We start from the raw sequence: 26,740 nt of genomic DNA on the forward strand, positions 1-26,740 counted from the left end.
TCATTTCAATTATTGTATTCTTTATTTCTGACTGGTTCTTTTTTATGGTTTCTATCTCCATTTCTATGTTTCTTCCTTGTTGAAGTTCTCCCTGAGATAATTGAGCATGCTTATAACCAATGTTTGGAACTCTGTGTCTGGTAGATTGCTTATCTCTATTTTGTTTAAATCCTTTTCTGGAATTGTTTTAATGTTCTTTTATTTGGGACATATTTCTTTGTCTCCCCATTTTGGCTGCCTCCCTATTTGTCTCTCTATATTAGGAAGGGCTGCTATGTCTCCCAGTCTCAATGTAGTGCCCTTATGTAGTAGGTGTCTGGTATGGCCCAGTGATGCAATCTCCCTGATCAACAGAGCCAGGTGCTCCAGGTGTGTCCCTTGTATGGGTTGTGTATGCCCTTCTGTTGTAGTTGAGCCTTGGTTGCTGTTTGCACATCAGTGGGAGGGACTGATCCTCAGACTGATTGATCATGAGGACTGGCCTTGACTGTAGTGGAGGATCTGTGGTGCAGGGGCTGACCCTATGGAGCAGGACTCGCTGTAGCAGGGCTCTGGTGCCGGCCCAGCCTGCCTTTTGGGTGTGTTATCTTAGAGGCTGTTATGTAATGCTCTGGCTCAGTCTAAAGCTGGGCACCAGGCACGCCAATGTCAGGGCCTCCTGGGACAGGCTTTACTGCAGGTTAAGTTCAGCTGCAACCTGTGCCCTGCCCAGGGCCACCTAGCATGTGCCAGAAAGCAATCTGCAGTTGGCTGCCAACCGCACTGGGCTTGAAAGTGCCTCAAGAGGCCAAGCCACAAACCAGGCCAGCTGTCACTAGTGTCAGGCTTAAGGCTGCTCACCTAGAGGTATGGGACATGCCAAAGCCAGAAGTTGCTTGTTTGGGTTTTGTGAACCATTGAGAGATTTTAGGAAAGTCCACACCATAAGCCAAGGCAGGCTGTTTAGATGGAAAAGCCACTGGAAGCTGCTTGGGTAGGTACACAATTTGAGTGGTGTGAGGCCTCAGGTGTCAGCTAGGTTGATGAGGACTCAGATATGGTGCCCCCTACATCTACATGCTGGGCGTTGGGAGGGCTCAACAAAGAAACAACGGCTTCCACCAGCTCTTCTATTCTGAAAAAAGCTGCCCCTCCAGCACTCCCCTGAGCCAGATAATTCAGTTCCTCCCCATCTGTCCCTGATACCTTTTGAGTTGCTGCCACAGTGCTGGAGCTCAGAGTGAGCGAGTCCATTAGTGAGTAAGTCTGTGAGCAGGCCCTTTAAGAGGAGCACCTGGAATTCCAGCCGCCCTTTGTCTCACTCAGCCACCATCTCCACTGGTTTTCACAGCCAGCAGTTATGGGGACTTCTCTCCCTGGCACTGGAACCCTGGGCTGGGGAGCCTGGTGTGGGGCTGGGACTCTCGCTCCTCCAAAGGCTGGCCTCTATAGCCGAGATACCCCTCCCGATTTTTAATGGTCACATGCAACTGTCAGACTAGCTCGTTCCGTGTTTCTACCCCTCCTACCAGTCTCGAGTTGCTTCTTCTGTAAGTTCTTAGTAGTAGGGCTTCATTTCAGTAAGACTTCAGGTGATTCTCAATGAGGTTGTTCTGTAATTTAGTTGTAATTTTGATGTGGTTGTGAGAGGAAGTAAGCACTGGGTTTACCTGCTCTACCATCTTGACCAGATATCTCACTTCTTGAATTATTTCATTTTTTTCCCTTTTCTCATCATCATATATAGATTTTTAAAATGAGAATAATTATCCACTTATTATATAATAACAACCCCAAGAACTGAGTATGGGAAATGGATAGAAGAATCAACAGAAATTTAATACACAGAAATAAAGTAAATTACAATTGTTTTTAAGTATTTTCTTTGGTTATTATAAGCTTGGATGGAATTATCTATTCACAGACAAGGAGTGACATTCCTCTAAGGGTGGAGTGTAACACAAAACTACAAACTGGGCAAACATTTCTTATTTGATGCTTGTGGAATTAGTGTTACCACCATCTTATCTGGAGTTTGCTTTTTTGCTGTGTTTGCAAAATGATAAGAAGATCACACAGTAATAGAAATGTATGTAACTTTTTTTTTCTTTTTGAATTCTAATGCATATTTTATGGGACACTCCAAACACTTTAACCTTCTTAAGTTAAATTTGTCAACTGTTTGAATAGAATACCCATCCTTGAACATGCAATAGAAATTTCAATGAGGGTAAAAATCTTTACTTTTACGGCTCTACACAAAACTACATTTTAAAAGTTAACTTAAAATTTCCCTTAATATCTTAACTCCTCCTACTCCATTTTATGTGAAATGCAAATATTTTCAACTGCTTGCTCAATTTATCTATGAATATGATATTAACATCCATATACGCCATATTGATCATCTCAGATTCCAAGAGGACAGAGCAGATGACTACTGCACACACCATACTTACAATCTAATTTATTACTCAAAACACAGTCTAATGAAAGCCACTGCAGGCTGCCCCCTCAGCATTCATCCTGAACTCAGCTGTGACAGGTACCTCTGTCAGGGGGAATGTAAGGCTGAGGCTCTAAGGTGAACTTGATGAGAAGGGTGAGAAGGGAAAACCCCAGTATGTTTGCAAGCAGAGAAAGCAGGATTAGAAGGAATGGCCCCAGAGAAAATGTCTTTTCTTCCAGATAAGATTTGTGAAGCCTCCAGGGGAAGACAAACATATGGACACAAGGTTTGGCGGCTCAAATGAGAAAAATTATGTTGTGAGTCTGCTGACCGGTAGAGAAGGAGCAGCTTCTTAAGCGTGGCTCATGAAGGATTTATACACCTACCCACAAAATCATGCCGTTCTGATACTGGCAACCATTGGTCATTAGAGAAACAACTTTCAGATTGGTTTTATCAGAAGCATTCTGAAAATAAACTTGCATTGTATTTTTACTTAGTAATTATCACCTTAGAACAATCCAAGACCCTGTGGTAATCATATGCCCACGATATATCTGCTAGTGTCTGACAGTCAAACTGCAGTAGGTATTGGGATAAATATGCGTATGGTTTGGCATGAAGCCACAGGTCTTTAATGATTGTGACTGAAGCGGCACCACAGTGATTCACAATGTGGATCCAAAACTGGTCACGTGGCAAGGAACTGGATACAAGTTTAGCAGTAAGCTGGGGGCTGGAGACATCAGACCAATGGAGGCTAAGGCAGGAGGAAAGGATTACCCCCACTGTGTCCGGAGGAGGGCTATAAGCTATATCTATCTACTCACACCTTCTGGTTGGTAATCCACAAAGTGGGTTGGCCTTCAAGCCTGAAAGAAACACTGGCCTACTTAACAGCCTAAATTAGTTAACAATCAGTTAGGCAGGGGAGCTGAAAGAGGGAGCTAAGAAGAAAACATTAACATGAAACTATGATAAACTGGGGCTATTTAACTTGTGTCTTTAAGTACAGAAATTTAAGGTTGGGTAAACATGACCATCTAAATCCTTTAATCCTGCCGCTGACATTTATAGTGACTGAGAAGGATTAATCATCTTGATCTCTAAATGAATCATTTTAAGTAGTTAATATTTAAAAGTCATAAACTTTGGAGTTGCAGTAATTAGCCCAGTGGGTCTGATTAATGCTTCGGGTTTCTGCTGTTCTGATACCACCCTAACGCTCACAAAGAAAAAGTTTTCTCAGCACCAGTAAAGGACGTATCTCAGAAAACATGAAAAAAGGGTTTTAGATTCCTTTCGTTTTTGTAGGATGACAGAGGTGAGGGGGAACACAGGGGAAATGAAAAGTTTGGGGTAGAACTGGAAATTCATAGCAGCATTAAGTGCGGAATGGTAAGACCATATGGTCATATTTCTTTTGAAGTCTAGGATCGGTTCCCATTATTCACGATAATGGCATCCAAGACTAAACTAAATTGCAGTCTTTAAAATTAAAAGCATTTCGCTCTTGGCTCTCAAATTTTCCTCTTTTACAATTTCCAACAAGCCTGAATGTTTAATATATTTTTATAATGCAAGAAAATACAAACAAAACAAAAATAAGAAGAGTAAGAAAAAAATACAATGTATTTCTACTTCACTTCCAAAGCAGAATAAAATGGTACAGAAAGACACATGATGAGTATCCTAAAGTTATTTTTTCAGCTACCCAATGCTACTGGTAACATTTTAAAATGATATGTACTCCTTTCATGTTTTACATTTAACAATTCTTTTGACCTCTCTGGAACATACAGTCTGTAGAAAGATTTAAAAATCGTTTATCATTTCAGTAATATTCTAGCAATAAAATTGCCAAAAAAAAAATAGTAATCTATCTCTATGAGCTAAAAATGGGCTTTTTTTTCTATTTGGAAATTGACGAAAATATTTGAAAGGCACTGTCCCATCTGAATGCCACCAACTCTTCGTTGTCTCCCTCAGCACAATCCTGGATAAGTTGTGGATGCTATTATCTTAATGGGCATAATGTCTTTATTCAGCAAAACGTTAGAGTGCAATGGCAGCAGAGGTTGTCTTTAAAGAGGCCTGTGGTTATGGTTCAGTAGGGACAACATGAGTCTGCCCCAGCACCAAATGAAATCTCACCCTGCTGCAGTTGGATGAAAGAGAAAACACAAACCTAATGCTTTCCATATTCAACTGCACTTGTTTGAACGTGCCTGCTTTTTGTTTTCCTTTTTTAAAGTGTTACTGCTTAGGTGAATTTTACCTGCAGTGAAATACACAAATCAGAACTGGACACTTCAGTGAGTTTTAACATGTATCCATCAGAAACCCACACAAAATATGGCACATGTCCTCCATCACATCCCCAAAGTTCTTCAGTCTCTTGCAGTCGGAACCCCTCCCACCGACAGGCAACCCCTACCTGACTTCTTTTACTATAGATTCATTTTGTCTGTTCTTGAACTCCGTATAAACAAAGTCAGAATGTATGTACTCTGGATCCTTTCACTGAATGGAATGTTTTCTAGATGCTTTGTTGTTGCATGTTGTTGCATGTATCAATAGTTCATTCTTTCATGCTGCCAAGTTGTATTCTGTTGCATGAATGTACTACAATTTGTTACATCCGTTCACTTGGTGATTCCAGTTTGGGCGGATTATGAATAAAGCTGCTATGAAGATACATGTTCATTTGTTTTGGGTAAATACTTAGGACATGAATTGCTGGGTTAAAGGGGAGATGATATTTTTAACTTTATATAAGAAATGGTCAGTTTCTAATGAAATTGTGCCATTTTATATTTTACATTCCCAATAGCAACATATGAGAGTTCAGCTGTTCCACATCCTCTCCAATATTTGGTGCTTTGGATTTTTAAAAAAATTTTAGTCATTCTAGTGAGCAAGCGGTACTATCTCATTGTGGTTTTAATTTTCAGTTCCCTGATGGCTAATGATATTGAGCACTTTTTCATGTGCTTATTAAACATTTTTGTCTTCTCTGTGTAGTTTCTGTTATAAGATATTTGCCCATTTTAAAATTGCATTTTTAAAATCCTTTTGTTATTGATTTATAGGAGCTCTTTATATATTCTGGACAAGTCCTGTGTAATACATGTATGTGTATGTAAAACTTTCTCTCAGACTGTGGTTTGCCTTTTTATTTTCTTAAAGGTATCTTCTGAGAAGTAGAAGTTTTAAGTTTGATGAACTCTGATTTATCAATATTTTTCTTTTATGTTTATCCTTTTTATGACTTCTCTAAGCTATCTAAGCCTACCCCAAGGTGGTAAGCATATTCAAGAGCATGTTTAGTTTTTTACTGTGGTTTTCAAAAAGGTGTGGTTTTTTCTGTAGAAATTAGAAAGGTGAAACAGTAGAAATTGACTGGAGTTGACTCTGGTTATTTCTGGCTCTGGAGCTCAGCAGCTGTTCACCAATGGAGGATTTTAACAAGTTTTGATCTTCATTTTCTTCACCTATAATATGGATTTAGAGGACCTCAAAGATCTTCTCACAATATAAGTTTACGCAGATGCAGGAAGAAGGAAGCACAATGGAGCATGAAACAAAGCTGAGAACAATAGCATCAAGAGTACAAGGACGCAGAAATGGATGAGAACGGGCCTTGGTTGAAAGTATGAGACATGAGGGTGAAAATTTCCTTTAGCACCAGGAACTTTGGTTTATATTTCATCCCTAAACTAAATTATTAGAAACACTTTGCCGTCTCCTGCCTTAACTACCATGCCTGGAGTTCATCCTGAATTGAAAACCAATCATTACATCCAAGACAGTAGGGCATTAACAAGCTGTATCTGACTGTCTTGAAAGGTGCTTGGCCTCCCCATTCCCAAAGTGTAGAACCAACATGCTGCGGTTCCAACACAGCAATTATTTTTGGCCTTTGACCTTTGGGATTTCAAATTGGCAGGTTTCCCCTCATAGCCCTACTCTCCAAATACAACCTCTGTTAATGTTTTGCTATTTTCTGCTTCTCCTTCCCTCTCTCTCTCTTACTCTCCTTCTTTCCCTTGCCTTCCCTTCCCTCCCCTTCCTTTCCTTTCCTTACTCTTTCTTCTTTCTGTAATTCAACGAATAGATTTTTACTGTGTTTACTTCACATACTTTTATAAGAGTTTTTGAGTGAAGTTTTGAGTCAAGCAATTCATAAGTTGCTCTTTGTTTTCCAGCTCCTTCCGAAGCCAAAACTTCACAATTGTACAGAAAGTCTTCACTTGGGGAATCTGCTTTCTAGAAGTTGATCGAGATAAGCATATCTATTTGCCATGAAAACAACATGTGGGAAGCCGGGATGTACCCCAGGAACTGGATTCATAGCACTCTAGAGCATGACTTCCGCCTTATGAGGCTGTCTCTGAAAAAAAAAAAAAATGCATTCCGAATTCCACCCAGAGAAACCTCCCACCACAGTAGCCTCCCCCATTAATTTTCTGCTCACCAAGCTGAGTGAAACTTCCTAAGCAAACCACTGGTACAGGCAGGAGGGGAGCCAGGACAGGAGCTGTGCACTGAGGATCTAGGACCTGGGTTCGCTACTGCCGTTCTCAGACTGATGGGAAAACCAATTACTTTTTTATATGTTTACTGACACTTGAATGTGCTCTTCTGTGAATTGTCTATTCATGCCCTTTTCCCATCGGATTGTTTGTCTTTCTTTTTTCCATTTGTAAAAGTTACTCTCAGTATATTATATCTATATAAACCTACATGTTTCATATGGATTATACACATATTTCCCAATATAATCATTTTGTTTAGGGTATTTTTATGTATACATAAAAGGTTTAAATGAAAAAACATCTTCGAAGCCTCATCTTCTGGATCGTCTGTTTCTATTAGAATGGTCTCCCCCATTCTTGAAGTGTTTGTATCGTCCCTGGGGCCGGCTGTGAGAATTCACAACTACTTCTTCCTTGCCTTCCTCTGTTACAAAAGCTGGAAAGTAAAAATTGTAAATGTTCCCTCTTCTCATGCAGCTAAGCGTAGCCAAGTATAACAGCTCTGAAAAAAGAGATGTAGAAAGAAGTCGCTGAGGAGTAAAAAGAAATAGTCCACTGTAAGAGAAAGCCTTCTCACCTTTGCTTTTATTCTACTTTGACCAGGAATATGAAAATGTAGCAAACATCTGGGGATCCCCAGGACAAGGACACATGCTAAGGATGGCAGAGAAAAAAAAAAAAAAGAAAAAAAGAAAACACACAGAAGGAACCTGGGTCCTTGACAGCATCTACCTCTGGACTTTCCTTGTTTTATAAGAAAATAATTCTGTGAGGTGTTGAAGCCGTTGTTTTTGGAGCTTTCTGCTGCTCCTGGATCAAGTCACTCCTGCTTTATTTTGCCTCTGAAATTAACTTCTAGAGTTCTTATTGCTTTAGTTTCTTTACATTTGTCTTTAATCCATCCTAATTTATTTTTGAATATGCTGAGAGATATGGGTCCAATTTTACATTCTTCCAGATGGATAACCAGTTGTGCCAGCACCATTTATCAAACCCCCCTGAAAAGCCTTTTTTTGTTTGTTTTATGCTAAATTTCCCTATACACTGGGATCTATTTCTGAAATTTTAGTCTATTCCATTGATTGGTCTTTATGTATGCCAATATCATATAGATGTGATCACAAAGGGTTCATAGTATTTTTTTTAAATTATATATATAATAAAATTAATATATGTAATAAAATTATATATATTATATATATAATATATAAAGGCCATTTTATTCTCGGTATTTGCCTCTTAAATATGTTTTTGGCTTTTTTCAGACATTCATTATTCTACATGAATTTTAAGATCACTTTCTTTAATTAAAAGTTAGCCTTGACTTCTATGTACTTATTTTGGGAGAACTGATATTCATATCATATCATTCTTCCTATCTTAAAACATTGACTATCTTTATATTTTCAGATCTTATTTTATGTCTTTCAATAATATTTTATAGATTACTTCATATTAGGTTCCATACCATTCTGGTAAAATTGGTTCTGAAGAATTTTATAGTGTTTGCTGCCATCATGATAGAATGTGGTTTTTGACTTCCAAATTTAGGCAATTATTGCTTAATAATTATTTAAAAATAGTATGTAATATGCATCAAATATTATTCTAAGCAGCTGACATATATTAACTCATTTTATTCTCAACAAATTATAGATTAAACACTAAATCACAATCTACATAGAAGAAAATTAAAGCACAGAGAAATTAAGTAATTTGTCCAAGCAAGTTACTTGGCCAAGAATATGTCCTTCGTCACTAAGGGAATGAATGGCAGATCTAGGACTCAACCACAGATCATCTCTTAACTATGATGTTACATTACTCTGATGTCTATATATTTATCATGTATTCATTCAAGTACCGATTTGCTTAACTTTTATTTTCTTTCTAGAGGCATGATTTTCGCATGCATACAATTTATCATATATTTAACAAAAGTCCTAAATTAACTTTTCCCAAATAATAAAAATTATTTAATTTTCTTCTCTTACAGCAATTGCTGAAATGCCTAAAACAATTTTGAATGGCAAGTGTGAAAGCAGATGGGTCTTTCTTATGTTCCTGATTTTAATTGAAATGGTCCTAGGATTCTCACCATTGAGAATGCGTTTAATGTTTTCAATTGATCATCTGACATATGACTAACATATTTGTTTTTCTTCTTGTTTTACTTAGTGAGTTTTATTTTAATAAGGAACGGTTGCTAAGTTTTATCCCATACCTTTTCATCATCTATTGATAAGATCATGTTTTTCTACTTTGATTTATTAATCTAATTATTTTAATAGACTTCCTAACATTGAAAAATCCTGGCATTATCACCAAGGAATAGTAACCACTTTGTTATTAATTTGATCTAGCCTATTGTTCTTTTTGCACATTGCTAGATTCTTACATGCAAATAGTTACTTAGAATATTTATACATATATTGAGGAGTGACTTTGCTCCAGACAGCTTCTTTTATGTACTCTGTTAATCAAGTTTTATAATTAAGGTTATGTCAATTTCATAATGTGAATTTTAGTGCTTCCCATCTTTCTCTGTGTGTGTGTGTGTGTGTGTGTGTGTGTGATGTTGAATAACTTTTTGAACATTGGAGTTAGTTGTACTTTGAAGGTTATGAAAAATTCACCTAGGAACCTATTTTTAACTTTTCAATGGTGCCACTTTTAATCACCTCCCTAATTTCTTCTGAGATAATTGATTTGAGACAGTTTCTCTATGTTTTGTAATAATAGAATTATGGAGTTAATAATATTTTGAAGTTAATCATATTTTGCTAAGAAAAAAATAAATCCCTCTAGATTTTTAAAATTTGTTGTTAGGAACAGTCCCTTTTAGTTGTTACAACGTCTCGAGTATCTCTTCTTATTTTTCTTCTCATTCTTCTTTAATAGGAATCCTGAGGGGCCTTCCATTTTCTTAGTCTTTTAAAAGAATCATCTCTTTTGTTTGTTTTTACTTTCTATTTTATCTTGATTATCTACTTCTTCCCTTTTAATTTGGTTTATTTTTCAGATATTTTACTCACTTCTTAAGATGTATAGCAAATTCCTTTTTTTTTGGTTCAGTCTTTTTTTTTTTAAAGATTTTTATTGGGGAATTGGGGGATGGGAACAGCGCTGGGGAATTGGGGGAAGGGGAACAGACAAGTTGCTGTCCTTTGTTCTTCAGTCTAGTTGTGGAGGACGTTGCTTCACTGGCCCAAGTTGGCACCATCATTGCGCTCTTCCCGGGTGAGTCAGATCGGTCGCCGGCTTCTGGACAGCTGTCTCGGTGGCTGCTGGCCGCTCACGCTGGCTGCTGGCTACACATGGTAGCCCATGGCAACCCACTGCCACAAGGGTTGCAGCCTATGCCATCGCCGGTGACTCACGGCAGCCCAGCTCCAGGTTGAGCTGTTGTTCAGCATCTTAGCTGTAGAGGGCAGTGTCACTGGCCCTCATATGTGGGATCCGAACCGGGGCCCTCTGGCGTCCCAAGCGAGTTCTTAACCATTGCGCCACTCAGCTGGCCCCCACTGCTGGATTTTGCTGAGACAGGTAAGCAGTGTTAGTGCTAGCCTTTTCTTTTCTACTTTTTTTTTGGGGGGGGGGGAGCTTCCTTTGTGCTGCTTCTTACATGTTTCTAGCTGCTCTGCCATCATCATTTGGAATTTAACAGCACATACACTGCAAAGTTGGTTGCTCATCGCTGTTTCTTCTCTTCACAGTAGTGATTCTGATTCAGTTGTTATGACTTCTTGAGCACTTCCTTACATGGTGTACATTGGTGAAACTTTCTCTGAATCTTTGCATGTCCTTAAATATTTTGCATTTACTCTGAGAGAGCCATGTTATCTTCTCTGCATATAACATCCCTGAGTTGTAAGATTTTCTCTCAGTAGATGTTATTCCATTATCTTCTAGCTTTTACTGTTGTAGATGAGAAATTCATTGGTCTTATTTTTGTTTCTTTTGTACATAACAATAAAAGTAGTTTGTTTTTCTCTCTCTAGAATCTCATAAAATATGTTTATCCATAAAGTTAAAGAATTTTTCTAAGATGTACTTAGAGGTTTGTGTGTGTGTGTGTGTTGTTTTCTTCTTAATTTTACCTGGAAGTTTGTTTTCCATTTGGAGTTATTTCTTCTACTTGGTCTTTGATACTATTAATTTGAATTTCAACAATGACCACTCTCTGTTCTTCAACTAGTTCAACTAATCTCTTATATATATATTTTTTAGTTTGTAAATTATGCGCCACCCCAGCATTTAATCGTTTTTGTTGGTTTTATTGTTGTTGCTTTTTTTTTTTTCTTTTCGGCATGTAGATTTCTATAAGTGCTATTACATAATTTTTTTTATTTTGGTTCAAGTTTCCCTTTCTCATCGTCATTGCTCCTTTTCATTAGGACCTTCCTGATCTGTTTGTTTTGCAACCTATCCCCCTTCCTGCAGGTTGGGTGCCATGAAGCAGGTTGTTGCTTCATGTAGGAAGTCCTGTTACACTCTAGGAACGAACCTTTGCATTCCATGGTTTCCTTAGTTGGCACTCTCACAATATCTGAGAGGGAACATGCATCTGTTTAGGTCCCCCCAGCTTTTGAGGGACCAAGGAAACCAGCTGCTCTCGCTAGGCAACATCCACCTCAGTAAGCGATGAGAGAATCAGGCCAGCCCCTCTCTGGCACCACAAAGCCACTACCTTCTTTCTAATTTTCACCCCAGGGCTTCACCCCATTCTGAGCTCTCATCTGGCTCAATGGGGGGAAAGTACTGCACCGTGTTTGTCCTGCTAGAACCCTAATAGAGTTCTAGATCTCATTTGTACTCCTGATCCCTGCTCAGCTGGGAGGAGGTAAGGAGTTGGCTGGGAGCTGGATGGGTGAGGCATCGTTCAAGTCACCAGCACGCCAGAACACTGGACACATATTTACAGGAAAATGCAGACTGTTCCTCTGCTGCCCTTTCATTTCACCGAAGTGGGTTATCCTTGGTAAGGGGAAGGTATAGCATCTGAAATACTTGTATGAAAGATAGACTGGGGCCAGCATGCAGCCCACTGGGGAGGTGCAGTAGTGAGAAATCAGGGCTTGAGAATCTACTTTCCCACAAACTACACTTGAACTGGCCTTGAACCAGCAATATCATGAGGTGAGAAGAAGCAGCCATGTTTGTAGGAGCTGGGGGTGGCTGGACACTGATGATGATAAGCAGGAAGAGAAGGCAAATCCCAAAGCAACAGAGAAGGAGAAGAGAGCTCTTGGGACTAGAAGCACGCTGTCAGGGAAGACCCAAGGAGGTGAGTCACACTGAGAAGTCAGCGGGTGCCTGTCTTTGTCAATCTGCTTTCCTCCTTCCCCTTCCTACTTGGCAGATTTGTTTTCTATTTTGATTTCAGGTATGTATAAACATAGACATAATGCTATCTGTTTGTTTTTTTTAAGTTTAAAAACAGATAACCTTCCTCCCCATGGCCATTCTATAAATGGTGGTCTTTTTGTATTAAAATCCTGAAATTCATAAGCCCAACACTGATTACTGACTATCTGGTAAATACTTTTGGCTGAGACTGTCCCAGAGGTGTTCTTTTCAGGCTTACAGTTCTGTGGAAGAAAAGTATTCTTATTTCCAGACATCACCTCATTTTAAAATTCACCCTTCTGGCCAACATTCCTTGTTGGAGTTGATAAGTCATGAGTTTGGTCACGAACACTAAAGGCAGTGTACGTTGTACAGAGAAAAAAAAAAAAAGATCTTTTATTTAATCATTTCTCTAAAACTGTGGGATGATTTTATGCAGCTGTTTCATAAGAAATGTGTCTCAGACCTGACAGGATAAATTCTCTTCAAAGATGAATCAAAGAAAATAGTATCCAAGAATGCAAAACAAGCCATTGTCACCCTAACCCCATCACACCTACAGAGAGCTTTGCAGCTGCTAAAAGAGAAACTATTTTCAACACCCAATAAACCAATGGGGAGATTCAAAAAAGAGAGAAAGAGATCTGGGTGAGATCCAGTCAAATTACACATTACTGTGAAAATGAAATCATCCCCAGCTTCCCCATAGCTAACGATAATATGTACTTAACAATAGTCACCTGCCAGTCTGTAAAGCCATACACATGATTAAATTAAGTTGGAGCTGGCCAAGTGGAGCTTTGGGTTAGGAGTTGGGTTGGGACACCAGATCTGAGCAGCAGGGCCCCGATTCAGACCCCACATGAGGGCCAGTGATGCTGCGCCCTCTACAGCTAAGATGGTGAACAAGAGCTCGACCTGGAGCTGGGCTGCCATGAGTCGCCGGTGACGGCATAGGCTGCAGTGGGGCTGGACGGCAGCAGGCGTGAGCTTTTGTGAGCTGCCATGAGCGGCCGTCCAATGGCAGGAGAGCGAGACTGCCTCACCTGGGAAAAGCGCAATGATAATACCAACATGGGCCAGTGAAGCGACGTCCTCCACACCTAGACTGAAGTACAAAAGGACAGCAACTTGTCTGTTCCCCTCCCCCAATTCCCCAATGAATTCTTTTAAAAAAATGAATAAATTGAATAACAGGCCATAAACTTGGTTAATAAAAACTAAAACATTATATTTTTAGGTTTGAATTCACATAATTGCATTAATGGGGTCTCTACTTATCGCTTCCTCTAGCTGCAGGTACGTTTTCCTGTGTCACTCAAAGGGTAAGTGGCTGTAGGACTGACAAGTTGTCTTAAAAGTCCATGGACGAACTGAATTAGCATGATTCTTTGGAATGGTTTCAAAGATCTTTGGCTACTATTAATATTTTTAATCTTTCATTTTTATTATGTGTGTGATGTCATGAGCTGTGGCAGGAAGCACATTTTGTCAATTAAATAATTAATCCCCCAGCATAACAGTCAGCGAGGAAAAATTGACATTTGTCAGGTTCAAAGAAAATGAAAGCCTAGGAGGATTTTTCATTATGCTTGCTGGAGAAAAACATAATCTAATAGCAGACTTCCTTTCTTCGGCTTCTGCTACAAACATTCACCATCTCAAACTGTAGGAAAGCAACAGTATTACAATGCCTCCCTCTCCCTCATCCTCATCAACCCAATCACAAAATCATATCAACTTTATTTCCAAAATGTGTCTCCAGGTTCCTCACTTCTATCTGCCCCGCCCCATCAAATTGGCTAAAATTGACTCTGATAAAAGACAGGGCAATTATGATAGGGAATTGCCTGTTTTCTGCTTTGGCAATTGCACAGAGGTTAGAAGCCCAAGTGCCAGGGGCCTGGGTTCAAGTCCCAGCTCTGCCATGGGACCTTGGGCCTCTCCAAGCCTGGAAAAGTTTCTATCTGTGAAAGAACTACCGGGGTCTCCCTCAGATGGTAACTGTGAGGGTGAAATGATAGTGCACTTGACTTACTTATTAGCACACTAACTGGAGTGTAGTGAGGAATAAGTGCACGTTAGCTATACATAGCAGTACATTCCTTTTATGTTTTTAATACATTCTAATCTATGAACATCAGTGAATGGTAGCACCATCACACACTGCACCTTTGCTTTCCCTTCACCTCTGTTCTTAAACCTCTTCTCACGACTCCGTTCAGCTGCTCCTGACAAGAGGCCTCCATTGGCTGCCTCGCTTACTCTCTCTCCTGTGTTCCTTTTCCTCCTCCTGTCCTTGATTTGCAAGGAAGCTGAGTAACAGTACTCTTTGGTCCCCTAAGAACTTCAGTTCCAGGGTTTTCACAGATGGCATCGCCATGTCAGCAACAACAGTCTGCACTGGATTAATGCTGCCTAGGAGGTGAAAATTTCAGCTTGCTATTTTTAACCTGTACGAGCATCCTCAGCTCTGCCAAAACTAAATGCTTGCTTAGGGTGGAGACGAGCCTCCTCAATGCCTCATGCCACATACGCTGCTTTTTTTTTCTTCTACTAGTATTTCACAACGGGTTTTTAGCCATTAGGGTATTAAACAGTTATTTTTGTTACAAAAAGCAAGATTTTACATTGGTTTCAGATTGCATGCATTTCTACAAATACCTACTATGTTTTAAATTGTTGAAAAAATGTACCCTGAAAATCAATGGCAGCTGCGTAGACAATATGAAAGAAACAAAATTGGGTTTAGAATTATAATACATTGTACCATGAACTAAAATCCCTTGATGTAACAAGAGTCCATATCTCAAATATGCGTTCTACATCTTCCCTTAAAAACTGGATTAAAAATCTTAAGCTATTTTGTCCCCTTTCATAAAATTTGATAACCTGTAATTAGTAAGGCACGCTTTAGGGGACGAAAAAAAATCTCCCTTTAGTAAATCAAATGAGTCTTCTTTGATGTTAACTGGCTTGGGTGAGTGAACGCTATTTCAATCTAGTAGTATGGCTCTTTCCACAATGCAGTGAAGAAAAAAAACATGGGAAATTTTCAAACTTCTGAATGATTTATTGCATTATTACTTTTTCTTAAATTTGTTCCTACCCAATATCAAACTGTTAGTCACACTGTCTGTAAGGTGATTGGAAAAGAATGAATATATTCCTTATTTTTGAAGTTTAATTTATTTTTCTTCATTTCCTGATTAAATTAGCTAAGGGATGCTAAGTTCTATGTAAATTGGCTGTGTAATATGAATGTAAGAGGATTTAATTTTTATTAGTAGTAATCTTGCCCACATCTCAAGGCTGTATTAGAAGAAACAAAATATAACTATATCCGCCTAATTTAAAATAAGCTACTGTCTCAAAGCATGGAAATCAGCAGGTTAAGCATGGTGAAGTCAAGTTACAGAAGTCATTATTTCACTGGTAGAAAGAATATGGAGGTAGAAAACAAGAGTGTAAAAATGTTCAACAAATATATATGACTCATCAAATCATAATGGATTCCATGATGGGAAACTAGGATGTTTTAAAGTATAACCCCAGTGTCCTAGATCGCCAGGGAGAGAGACTATGGAAGGTTTCCACAGCAGGCTCTGGAGTAGACAGACAGATGCCTACAGCTGGGCTGGATGGATCAAAAGAGGATCCAGAACAAGCATCCTTCCTTTCTTATGAGGGAAAGGTGAGGTTCCTCACCAACAGTTCCTGTTCTCCTTGCACCAGTTCTAACTATAAAACCAATGTTAGTGCCCACCTTCATCAGACTGTATGCAAGCCCTGGAGACCTGGGTTTCCAGTTTAGGCCCAAACACTTTGGACAGGTGCAAAGTCACAAACCTCACATATAATATGTATAATATGTATTGAGATAACATAAAATTTCAGATTTTGAATCAGGTGATAGGACATCAAAAAAAAAAAATCATGTCACCTTGAAGGTAAAAAGGTGACACCAAGTTAGCACCATTCGAGCAAGCTTGTTTTCCTAGGGCGGTGACCTACCTTGTCTGGTGTACTCATCCGCTTCTCTGTGAACCAAATCCTTTACTCTGTTGCCATAAAGCAGCCGGGAGGAATCATGATCGAAAGCTTTCAAGGTTTCACTGGAACTGTAAGACTTCTGTGTAGGGACCCTACACTCCTCATTGTCTGCGGAGGAATTCGTATGCCGCCGTTCTTTTTCTCGTCTGCTCTTGGTCAGGGAGCAGTAAGGCCTCCGTTCTTTCACATCCATACTTCATTCCTTCTGGGTGCACATCAGTCCTGGTTGTTGCAAATGATGCTCAGGGTTCAGTTCTCATTGGCCTCTCTGTAAAGATAAAAGGTGTGCATGACGTCAGCATCACAGCCATCTAAAGACAACTGACTTCTCAATCTTATCTAAGCAAGTTGCTTACAACAGGAAGTGAAAATTATCTTGTATTACCAGCAGTTGAGGCACCTTTTCTGTTAATGAGAATTATGAGAGATATTACTGTATCTGATTTTTCACATTAATACAAAAACAAACCAACTTAAGCTCAAGCTCAAATCTGACGACAGAAGCCAGCTAAAAATTGGCTTCAATCTGTTTGTTAAATTTTCCACAATGGAAAAGTTTTCCCTTGCAGTATTTTGTTCATTCAGAAATAAGTTTCCTTTTTCTTACAAAAACTAATACTATTTTTATTTCTTTCTCTCTCTTTTTTTTTTTAAAGAGCAGGAACACATTGGGAGCCTCTTAGAGTAGAAACTTTGTCAAATGCCCTGAACATTTTATTATTTTTTACAAAGACTTGTCTTTCAGAGGGCACAATTTTCATGTTTCAAGGACTTAAATGTCTTGAATTGTGGAAAACGCTGAGTCTTCTTTTCTAATCTCCTTAAAATGCATTTTCCTTTCTAGAAAATGAATTTAATCAGCACTACCCTGATACGTAAGTCAGTTCAAGTGGCTAATTTGATGGGGTAATTTCTTGCAACTGCCAGTAGCAAGAATAAGCTAGAAGGAGCAAGACAAATTATGTTTGTTTGCTTAGGAACTCTCTTTTTCCTGAATTTACTGATCTGACAGAGCCAGGGGTAAGCATAGGTAGAAAGGCTATCCTACCTAACATATGGAGCCTAGCAGACAGGTAATTGCCCAGGGCTGATCTCATTTTCAATGGCCCTCCTTTATCTTTATTCTTTCTCATTTTGTCTTTCCTTTTAATCTGGAAGGGCCCTGTCTTCAGCCCTCTGGTATTTCCACCCAAGGCACTCCTTCGTTCCTAAATTCACTTTTTTTTTTTTCTTCACTTTTTATGTGAGTGATTTCAAAATCTACTTGACAAATGATTCCTAGTGCGCCCTGGTCTTCTCTTTGGTCCGACATCCTCAGGCTGTGACTTCTATTCTTCCATGCAGAGTCCCTCTCCTGAGGAGCCCCTCTCCCTGTTCTTCATCCTTGGCTGTCATCATGCACATCCTGCCACTCTGTAACATGCTTCCAGCATGGAGTCTTTTAGCTGATTCTGATTCTCTCAGCATTGGCTCAGCTTACATCTACCGCTATCCCGAGTCCTGAATCTTTCTGAATGACACGACAAGTCCTACACCTTTCACGTTCCAACTTTTGCCTTCCATCCTGCTATAAGAAGAATGGTGAAACTCTCTGAGCTGGAATGACCACAGCGTTCTGCCATGTTGGGAAATTTTGGACTGCTTCCCCTGCTACCTCTTCAACCCATCTGCACCCTCCCCTCCTCATATTGCCAGTAAAGGGTTACCTCATATGGGGGTCCACATATCTCTGCTATTGAATTGAGTGGGACTGTTAAAAGTAGCTGCTAATATTTTAGTTAGCTTAGCTGTTGAAATGTATTTCGACTTGCCTACCTTTTTCTTCTATTCCATGAATCTGATTTTTTAAAAAAACAAAAACTAATATTATTTACTGACCCTTCTGATTCATTACCTCATTATTCTCTCTACAAATTCTTCCACTAGCTCTTAATAGAAATTGAATTTCTCTTATTATAGCATTCTTTTCACATTCAGAGACAATAAATAATTTCCAGGTATGATGACAGAGACTATTTTTATACAACAGTATTTATTAAAACAAAAACACATCAATTCACTCTTTTTATTATAACACACAAAAGTTACTTTAGATAAATATTTATTGAATGACTATAATGTATTAGAGTCTCTTCTATTATGCTGAGTACAAACCATGGAATAAAACAATGTTCCTTCCCTCATGGAATGTACATTTAGTGGGGTCAACAGGTACAGTCTTCCTAATAGAGTGAATAAATATGTCTGAGTTCAAGGAAAATCTTATTTCCAAAATAGTCTTGATCTCATTGGCTGAAAGTCCATGTAGACCCCCATAACTAAATGATCATCTAAAAAGTTTTTAATTGGCCAGAGAAATACTATAATTCAATCATTTTTAGGAATAGAGCTTTGAGATTTAAAATCATTATAAAAGTTCCATTTTTTTGCCCTAAGTTGACATCTATTTTAAAATAAGTGTAGCTATATATATATATATATATATATATATATATATATATATATATATATACACTTATGTATGTATTTTTATACTTTAAAAATGGACTGACTTGAAGCAAGGGAAAATTGTGTTTTTTGTTTTTTGTTTTTTTCTTTGCTGCAGTTTTTGCTTCAATTAGTTTGACCAAGCACTGGTAAATTCTAGTCCACTGGTCAAATCTAATGCATCACCTGTTTTTGTAGATAAAGTTTTATTGGAACACAGCATGTGTAATTGTTTATGTATTGTCCTTGACTGCATCCATGCTACAAAGGCAGAGTTGGGTGGTTGCAACAGAGACTGTAGTAAATTGTGTCTCCCAGAAAGATAGGTTGACATCTTAATCCCTAGGACCTGTGAATGTGACTTTATCTGGAAATAAGGTCTTTGTAGTTACAATCAAGTTAAGATAAGGTCATACTGAATTAGTGTGGGTCCTAAATCCAATGACTTTATAAGAAACAGAAGAGGGAGATTTGGATGCAGAGACACAGAGACAAAAGTAGGCCATGTGAGGATGGAGGCAGACATGGGAGTGATGTAGCTACAAGCTAGGGAACACCAAGGCTTGCCAGCAATGACCAGAAGCTAGGAGAGAGTCGTGGAATAGATTCTTCTCTAGAACTTCAGAGGTAACATGGCCCTGCCAACACCTTGATTTCATCCTTCTTACCTTTAGAACTGAAAGTATAAATTTCTGTTGTCTTAAACTGACAAGTTTGTGGTAGTTTATTACTGCAGTCCTAGGAAACTAATTCAGAGACCTGATGGCCTCAATGTCTACATTGTTTACTATCTGGCTTTTCATAGAAAAAAAAATTGCTAATGTCTGAATTAGAACACTCATATTTCCATTCTGTCTTTACTTGTCCCTTTGGATCTTTGCATGTAAACAGTATTCTCTTTTCTATGTAGTCCATGATACAATTTTACAATCTTGCAAATTAGATAATCAATAAATTCTTTAATGTAGGAATATGAACATAAATAATCACTAGTCAAGATGTGTCCTTGTGGTAATATTATGAATGTTTATAAATCAATACCAATTAAATGTTAATAAATTAGTAATGGAAAGATAATTTTAGGTATTCTACAGCTTTACAGAACATCTCTAGTACCTAATACATGAGTTTTCATTTGTGAAGCAATTCTAAAGTGCCATGATAAGTCAAGATATAGTATGCATATATACCATCAAAGACAAAGATATTTTGATGTTAGAGATTTCAAACAATAAAAGGTCCTTTGTATTTGTCTTTCCATTTTTGTACATTGTTCAAACTCTTCAAGGATTTAATCTACACTGTAATGTTTGCAACCACTGGCATGCTTCTGATGGAAGTCAGTGATTTCAATATGACTTCAAAAGGCAGTTTTCTGCCTTATCTCCTGCACTCAAGGCTGAAGATGAGAAGGTTAAAAAATGCAGCTGCTAACTAGTGCTAAATTGTTAGAGCACTTTGATGGTGAACGCAGACCTACACAAGGAGGAGGGTCACTGTATGAATGTTTAGCATAAAGGCATTTAATGAACAGGACTTTAGCTGCATCAGTGGGCAGGGGCCTTGAAAAATAAGGAAAACTAGTCAGAAAAGAAAGGGGGTTTGTGTTTATTGAGGAGATCTGTATATATTAAGCATTCAACAGTTTGTGCCATTTAAGGGTATTTGCATATTAGAGTATAAGAGAGTAGCCTTGTGATTCCAATTTCAGATGTGTAATTTAGTAACTGATTTTACAGTTGTGATTTTCAGTGGGAAAGGTATTAGAGGACTGGGTTAAGGTGGCAAACAATATTAGTCTCTAAGAGAATTCACGAGTAGAAGTGTGTTTATTCGATTTTTGAGAGCTATTTAAATACCTGGGGAGATTTTGCTCCTTAGTTCAGAAAATCAAGCCTAGTAACTTTGTAAACTCAGTTTAACATGCGTAGGGGAATTTAACTAACTAAATCCATAAACGGGACTGGATGCTTAAGATACTTCAGTTTGCTCAATTGAGGTTGATAAAAATTTATGTGTGGATCTTTGAAGGTGGTTGTTAAATTTTGCTAGATTTATAAATGAAAATAATATTTGTGAGATAAACTGAAAGGCTTATAGAAAACTACCTTTTTAAAATTTTTGCAACTTTAATAAATGAAATATTAATTTGAAAACCCCCCCAAAAAAAAGAAAAATAAGGAAAACTATTAGAAAGAAAATTGACCAAACACGTTTGATTGAACTGGCTACTGCAAGTATAGGACAATATCAAACTGATTTGGTCAATTTCTATTAGCTCCTTGAAAAACAACTCAGTTACTAACCATAACAGTCCGTCAGAAAATATTTCTGGTCTTAAAGCAAATTCCATTATATGGTCATTTTTTCCCCCTTCAATGTCACATGTGCCTAATTCCAAAGAAACATTTTTAAATTATACTTTAGGAAGTAATCTGATTTTAGTTGGACGTCGTATTCTTGATGCCAATGATTATGGTTTATCAGGCCTATAACAAACATCCCTAAGATTGTCTGTATTTCTAAAATTCTATGTTTATCTAGCAACTGAAATAAAAAGAAATATTTATACCTAAAGGATTGATTAGGTAACCTTTTGATCAATGTTACTCATGCTTCCATTGTTATTTATTTTCCATAAGAATCACAAATTCCTGGTGGTTGCCGTGACTATCTTTGCATACACTGTCCTCCTATCTTTGTAATAGTTTGGAAAAGCTCACCCCAAAGAATAAGCAGACATCAGAGAAAAACTAATTTACCCCAACATATTTAGATTAAAGATCTAAATTAAGTTCTTTATACACAATACTAAAAAAAATTGCCTTTTCTTATTCACAATTCATATCATCCCTAATAAGTTAGTATTATGACTTATCAATTATGTTAATCAACCTGTAAATACAACTTTGTACACCATAAGAATTTCAAAGTGTTTCCTTTATTGAACAGCTATATGGAACACAAAAGGAAATCAATTGCTATTGTTCATTTTAGAGGACATTTTGTTTCCTGAGGAAATTTACAAATCAAAGAATTGAAATAATTAACCAGAAAAATAAAATCACATTATGGTGATTTTTTTGTATTGCTAAACTCAAGCATAAGTAAAAATTGAGCCTACAGTTTCACACAGAAGAATGCAAGTGAATTTAGCTATCGTGTTTGAGGTACAAAGTTAAAACACAAACTAAAAAAAAAAATGCAGGGAAAGAAAAAATCTACTATGAGTAACAAAAGTAATGCTTGTTAAGAAGACACAGGTACAGAGAAAAATAAATACAGTAAATAATTAGTGGTTGAGAAGGTTAAAACGAGGCAGGTTGCTTTCTTTAAACGTGATAAGAAATAAAGAAATCATTTTATAGCAATAATAAATAAGACATCAACTTCTGCTTCCAGACAAGATGGAGTAACAGAAACTGGATTTATCATCCTATCTAAATAGCAACAGCAACAGAATAGACAAAATACATGAAACAAAGTTTTTAAGACATTGACATGAAGTAATGAAGGATAGGGAACCTTGAGAAATGGGAAACACTCAAGATGAGCCCTTAATTACCTTTGCTCACTGAGAGAATTCCCAGGCTGTAGCAGAGGGAGGGGGAAACCAGGAAACCCCAGCAGACTTCCTAAGCTAAAGAGACAGAGCAGAAATTCTAGTAGAACGGGCTATAAGAATTTTCAGGGCAAAATGTTGGCGAAAAGGGAACTATGCCAAGAAAGAATTCTGGGAGTCTTCAGAGGGTCCTTCTTGAGACTTGAGCACAATACTGATCATCACATGTATATAAGGACACTGCTAGAGGCCAGAAAAAGAATGATTTGAAAGGATTATAATGGAGTTTCTCAATCTCGGCATTACTGACATTTTAGGTGAAAAAAATTCCTTTTTGTTGGGGGTGTTCTATAGTAGGATGCTTAGCAGCATTCTTAAACTCTACCCCCTAGATACCAGTAGCACCCCAGTAAGGACAATAAAAAATACCTTCAGACATTACAAACTGTCCCCTGGGGGGCAAAATTTCACCCTAAAGGACCTCTGAATTACAGCAAACAGCAACCAGAATTTATACAAGGCCAAGAATAGTGTATATTCCCACCAGCCAGATTGGAAAACCTTACTGTGCATTAGGCAATGTACTCAATCTCGCCTCAGTTGTGGGGAATAATTAGCACTAGACTAAACACAGTTCTGGTCCCATCTAAATATCTTAAATGCAAGACCTGAGAAGAGAAAAATGTTTCATAGTAGTTTAACTGTCTACTATAAAGCTCAAAAATATAATAAGAATACAAAAATACCCAGCACTCAACATGGTAAAACTCACAATGTCTGTCATCCAATCAAAGATTACCTGGAATGCCAAGAAGCAGGGAAATAATGAGGAGAAAATCAATCAATTGAAACTGACTCAGAAATGGGTGTTAGAATAAATAGACGAGAACATGAAAACAGTTATTATAAATGTACTTCATATATTCAGAAAATTAAATGGAGATATGGAAGTTATAGTAAAAAGGAGATCCAATTCAAACTTCTAAATATAAAGCTACATGTCTGAGATAAAAAATGCACTGAAGGGGGTGAATGACAGATTAGACATTACAGAAGAAATGGTTAATGAATTAAAGATATAGTAATAGAAATCACACAAAATGAAGCACAGAAAAAGAGAATAAATATATAAATGAGAGGTGGGACTACTTTGAGAGGCCAACATAGATGTAATTGGTGTCCATGAAGGAGAAAACAGGAGTGAACTTAAAAAGTTGAAAAAATTATAACTGAAACATCTCTCAAATTTGATAAACACTACAAACCCACAAATCTCAGAAGCTCAACAAACTCCAAGCACAAGAAGCGTAAAGAAAATTACACCAAGGCATTGATTATGATTAAAATTGTTCAAACCAGTGATAGAGTCTTAAAAGCAGATACGAAAAAGGCACATTATATACAGTTTCTCTTTGGGAATAATGTAAGTAAGATGACAGTAGGAAAACATCTTTCAAGTACTGAAAGAAAAACAAAAACTGTCACCCTAAATATCTATACCCAGTGAAACTATCTAAAAAATGAAGACATCACAACTATGTTTTCAGACATACTAAAATTGGTCACCAGTTCTCTCATTACAAGAGATATAATGGAAGCCCTCTAGGCAGAAGGAAAATGACATCAGATAGAAATAAGGATCAACACAAAGGAATGAACATCCCTGGAAATGGTAGCTAAATAGTTAAATGTAGAAGATATTTTACATAAATATTATATCAATCTCTTTAAAAGATAGATGACCATTTAAAGAAAAATCATATTTATGGTGGATTTTGTAACATATGTGATTAAAACATATTGCAACAGTAGTATAAAGGAAGGGAGGGAAGAAATAAAAGTATACTATTGTAAGGGTTTTATACTATATGCGAAGTGGCATAATATCACCTCAAGGTGTAGTGTATTACACTTTAAACCCTAAAGCAACCACAAAAATAAAAAGTTAGCGCTAATAAGCCATTAAAACAAATAATGGAATCATAAAATATGGAAGCATAAAAAATATTCAATTAATCCAAAGAAGGTAGGAAAAGAGGAACAAAGAATATATGAGGAACAAAGAATATATAAGATTATAGACTTAAACCTAACTAGGTCAATAATCACCTTCAATATAAATGATCTAAACACACCACTAAATATAAAGATTTGCAGATTGAATTTAAAAAAAGGATATGCTTCTTCCAAGAAGACACTTAAATACAAAGACACAAACAGGTTAAACGTAAATGGATGGAAAAAGACAAACCTAACCTTGATGGACAAACGCCAGTATGGCTGGGGCAGCGTGCGTGAAGAGAGATGAGGTCAGAGGAAACTGAAGGGACAGATGCAATGCTACACGGGGCAGGCCAGCCATTTCATTCATATTCCACGGATAATGTGTGATCACTGGATAGTTTTAAATGAGGCATTGACATGATGGATTGGATTTAAAGTTTGGAAATCACCCTCTGGCTGAAGTGTGGAGAAAAGGGAAGAGGGAAGTCTGGAGTGGAAGCAGGAAAACTTGGCAGAGTTTTGCAGCTATCTAGGCAGGAGAATGATAGCTTAGATGAGGGAGCCTGCAATGGCAGTGGAGACTTAGAGAATTGTATGGACACGAGGTAGGGTCGGGGCAGCAAGACTGGAGATTTGGGAATGATTATCAGGTGGTTGGCTTGAGCAGATGGGTGAAGAGGGCCATCTACTGAAACAGAAAGAATACGAGGCTGTCCCTAAACACTGGCAGCCGTTCTCAACCTGTGGGTCGCGACCCCTTTGGGGGTCGAATGACCCTTTCACAGGGGTTGCCTAAGACAATCGGAAAACAAAAAGATATTTACATTACGATTCATAACAGTAGCAAAATTACAGTTATAGAGTAGCAACGAAAATAATTTTATGATTGGGGGTCACCACAACATGAAGAACTGTATTAAGGGGTTGCGGCATTAGGAAGGTTGAGAACCACTGGTTTAATGTGTTTTTCTTTCATTTAAAACATGTATTAAACAGTAATATTTGTTCTTTGTGGAAACTGAAAATACAGATAAGTACCCCCCCAAAATCATTAAAATTATTTCCTTCTTAACATTTTAGTGTTCAACGTTTCAGATTTTTTTCTATGCTTATGTGTGTGTATAAATATATATGTATGTCATATATATATATTTTAATATTGATGATCTTGTAACCCATTTTTACTTAACATATTGTGAACATTTTCATCTGAGTAAAGATATATTTATGTCTTTATTTAATAAATAATAGGCTAGAGGTTTATTGTTTTAAAACTCTTTTTCATGCTTTATCACGGATAGCAAATAGGCAAACTTAGATAATGAAACAAATAGGAGCAATATACTAAAATAGCTGCTGAGTAAGTGAATGCTGGAAAATTTTTAATTGGAAAATATATAGAACAGTGCCTTAGGCTATAAGAAGCGTGGCTTAAACCTGATCAAATCATTAAAAATTCTTTCAAAATTATATATATGTAGAAGGAAAAGGAACTGGAAATGAACAAAAAAGAAAAAAATATGGATAATGAGGCTAATTTATCCAGAAATGTAAAGTGGGACTACATCCTATTATTTAAAAATAAAAAAAGCAATTTACTTGCATAGGTTGAAATTAAAAGGGATTCTGTTTTTCCTGATAAAAATTATGGACAATAGTAATATCATACATAATAGTGATATATATGAATATAGCTACGTAGCCTGTGGTTACAACGGCATGAAGAAATGCAGGCAGAAGGCCGTCATCTCCATACTTAGAATAAATGGGAAAGGGCACTCTAGAATCCAAAAATCCAAAACAGCTGAGCCGAACCAGCGTTCCCACCTTGCGGCCTGCAGGGTAAAGTGTAAGGAATTGTTCTCAAATTGTCTGTCTGCCTAGATCAACCAATATCCATCACATTTACTTAAGCATTTTTATGATGGTTTAAACAAGAACCCTGAATACAGAGGACACCTCTTTATTCACCAGTGAATCCACATGAGCCAGGCCTTTGAAAAATTTGCCAATTATACCATTTGGCTAATTGGGAAAACAGTTATGTGTCATGTACATAATACTGTGTTATCCAAATGGCCTCAAATATACCCTAGGTAAAAAATAACCAAATAGATGACTTTGATATCATGCCATGTATTGTTCTGATTGAATGGCATCACAGACTGCCATGCTACCTTCAAATGAATGTGCCCACCTCAGTGAACATGAGAGCCACCATCAAATACACAAAAATAACAATAACTTCCATATATACTTTTTCATGTTAGGTATTTTACACATTGCATTTCTATTTCTAACAAGAGCTCATTAAGTTTC

At 37.5% G+C, this 26,740-nt stretch overlaps 1 protein-coding gene across 7 annotated transcripts in view; it reads right to left on the reverse strand.

Moving 5' to 3' along the window:
• TENM3 (teneurin transmembrane protein 3) overlaps positions 1-26,740 on the reverse strand; it is a 605,620-nt gene that overhangs the window by 425,625 nt on the left and 153,255 nt on the right. For all 7 annotated transcript variants that reach the window (XM_019658769.1, XM_019658771.1, XM_019658770.1 and 4 more), the window contains exon 2: positions 16,330-16,636. In XM_019658769.1, coding sequence (XP_019514314.1) covers positions 16,330-16,561 — 232 coding nt within the window. In that variant the 5' untranslated portion in view covers positions 16,562-16,636. The remainder of the gene's footprint in view (positions 1-16,329; positions 16,637-26,740) is intronic.

The sequence above is a fragment of the Hipposideros armiger genome, unplaced genomic scaffold (genome assembly GCF_001890085.2).
Source record: "Hipposideros armiger isolate ML-2016 unplaced genomic scaffold, ASM189008v1 scaffold_289, whole genome shotgun sequence".
Taxonomy (NCBI): Eukaryota; Metazoa; Chordata; class Mammalia; order Chiroptera; family Hipposideridae; genus Hipposideros; species Hipposideros armiger.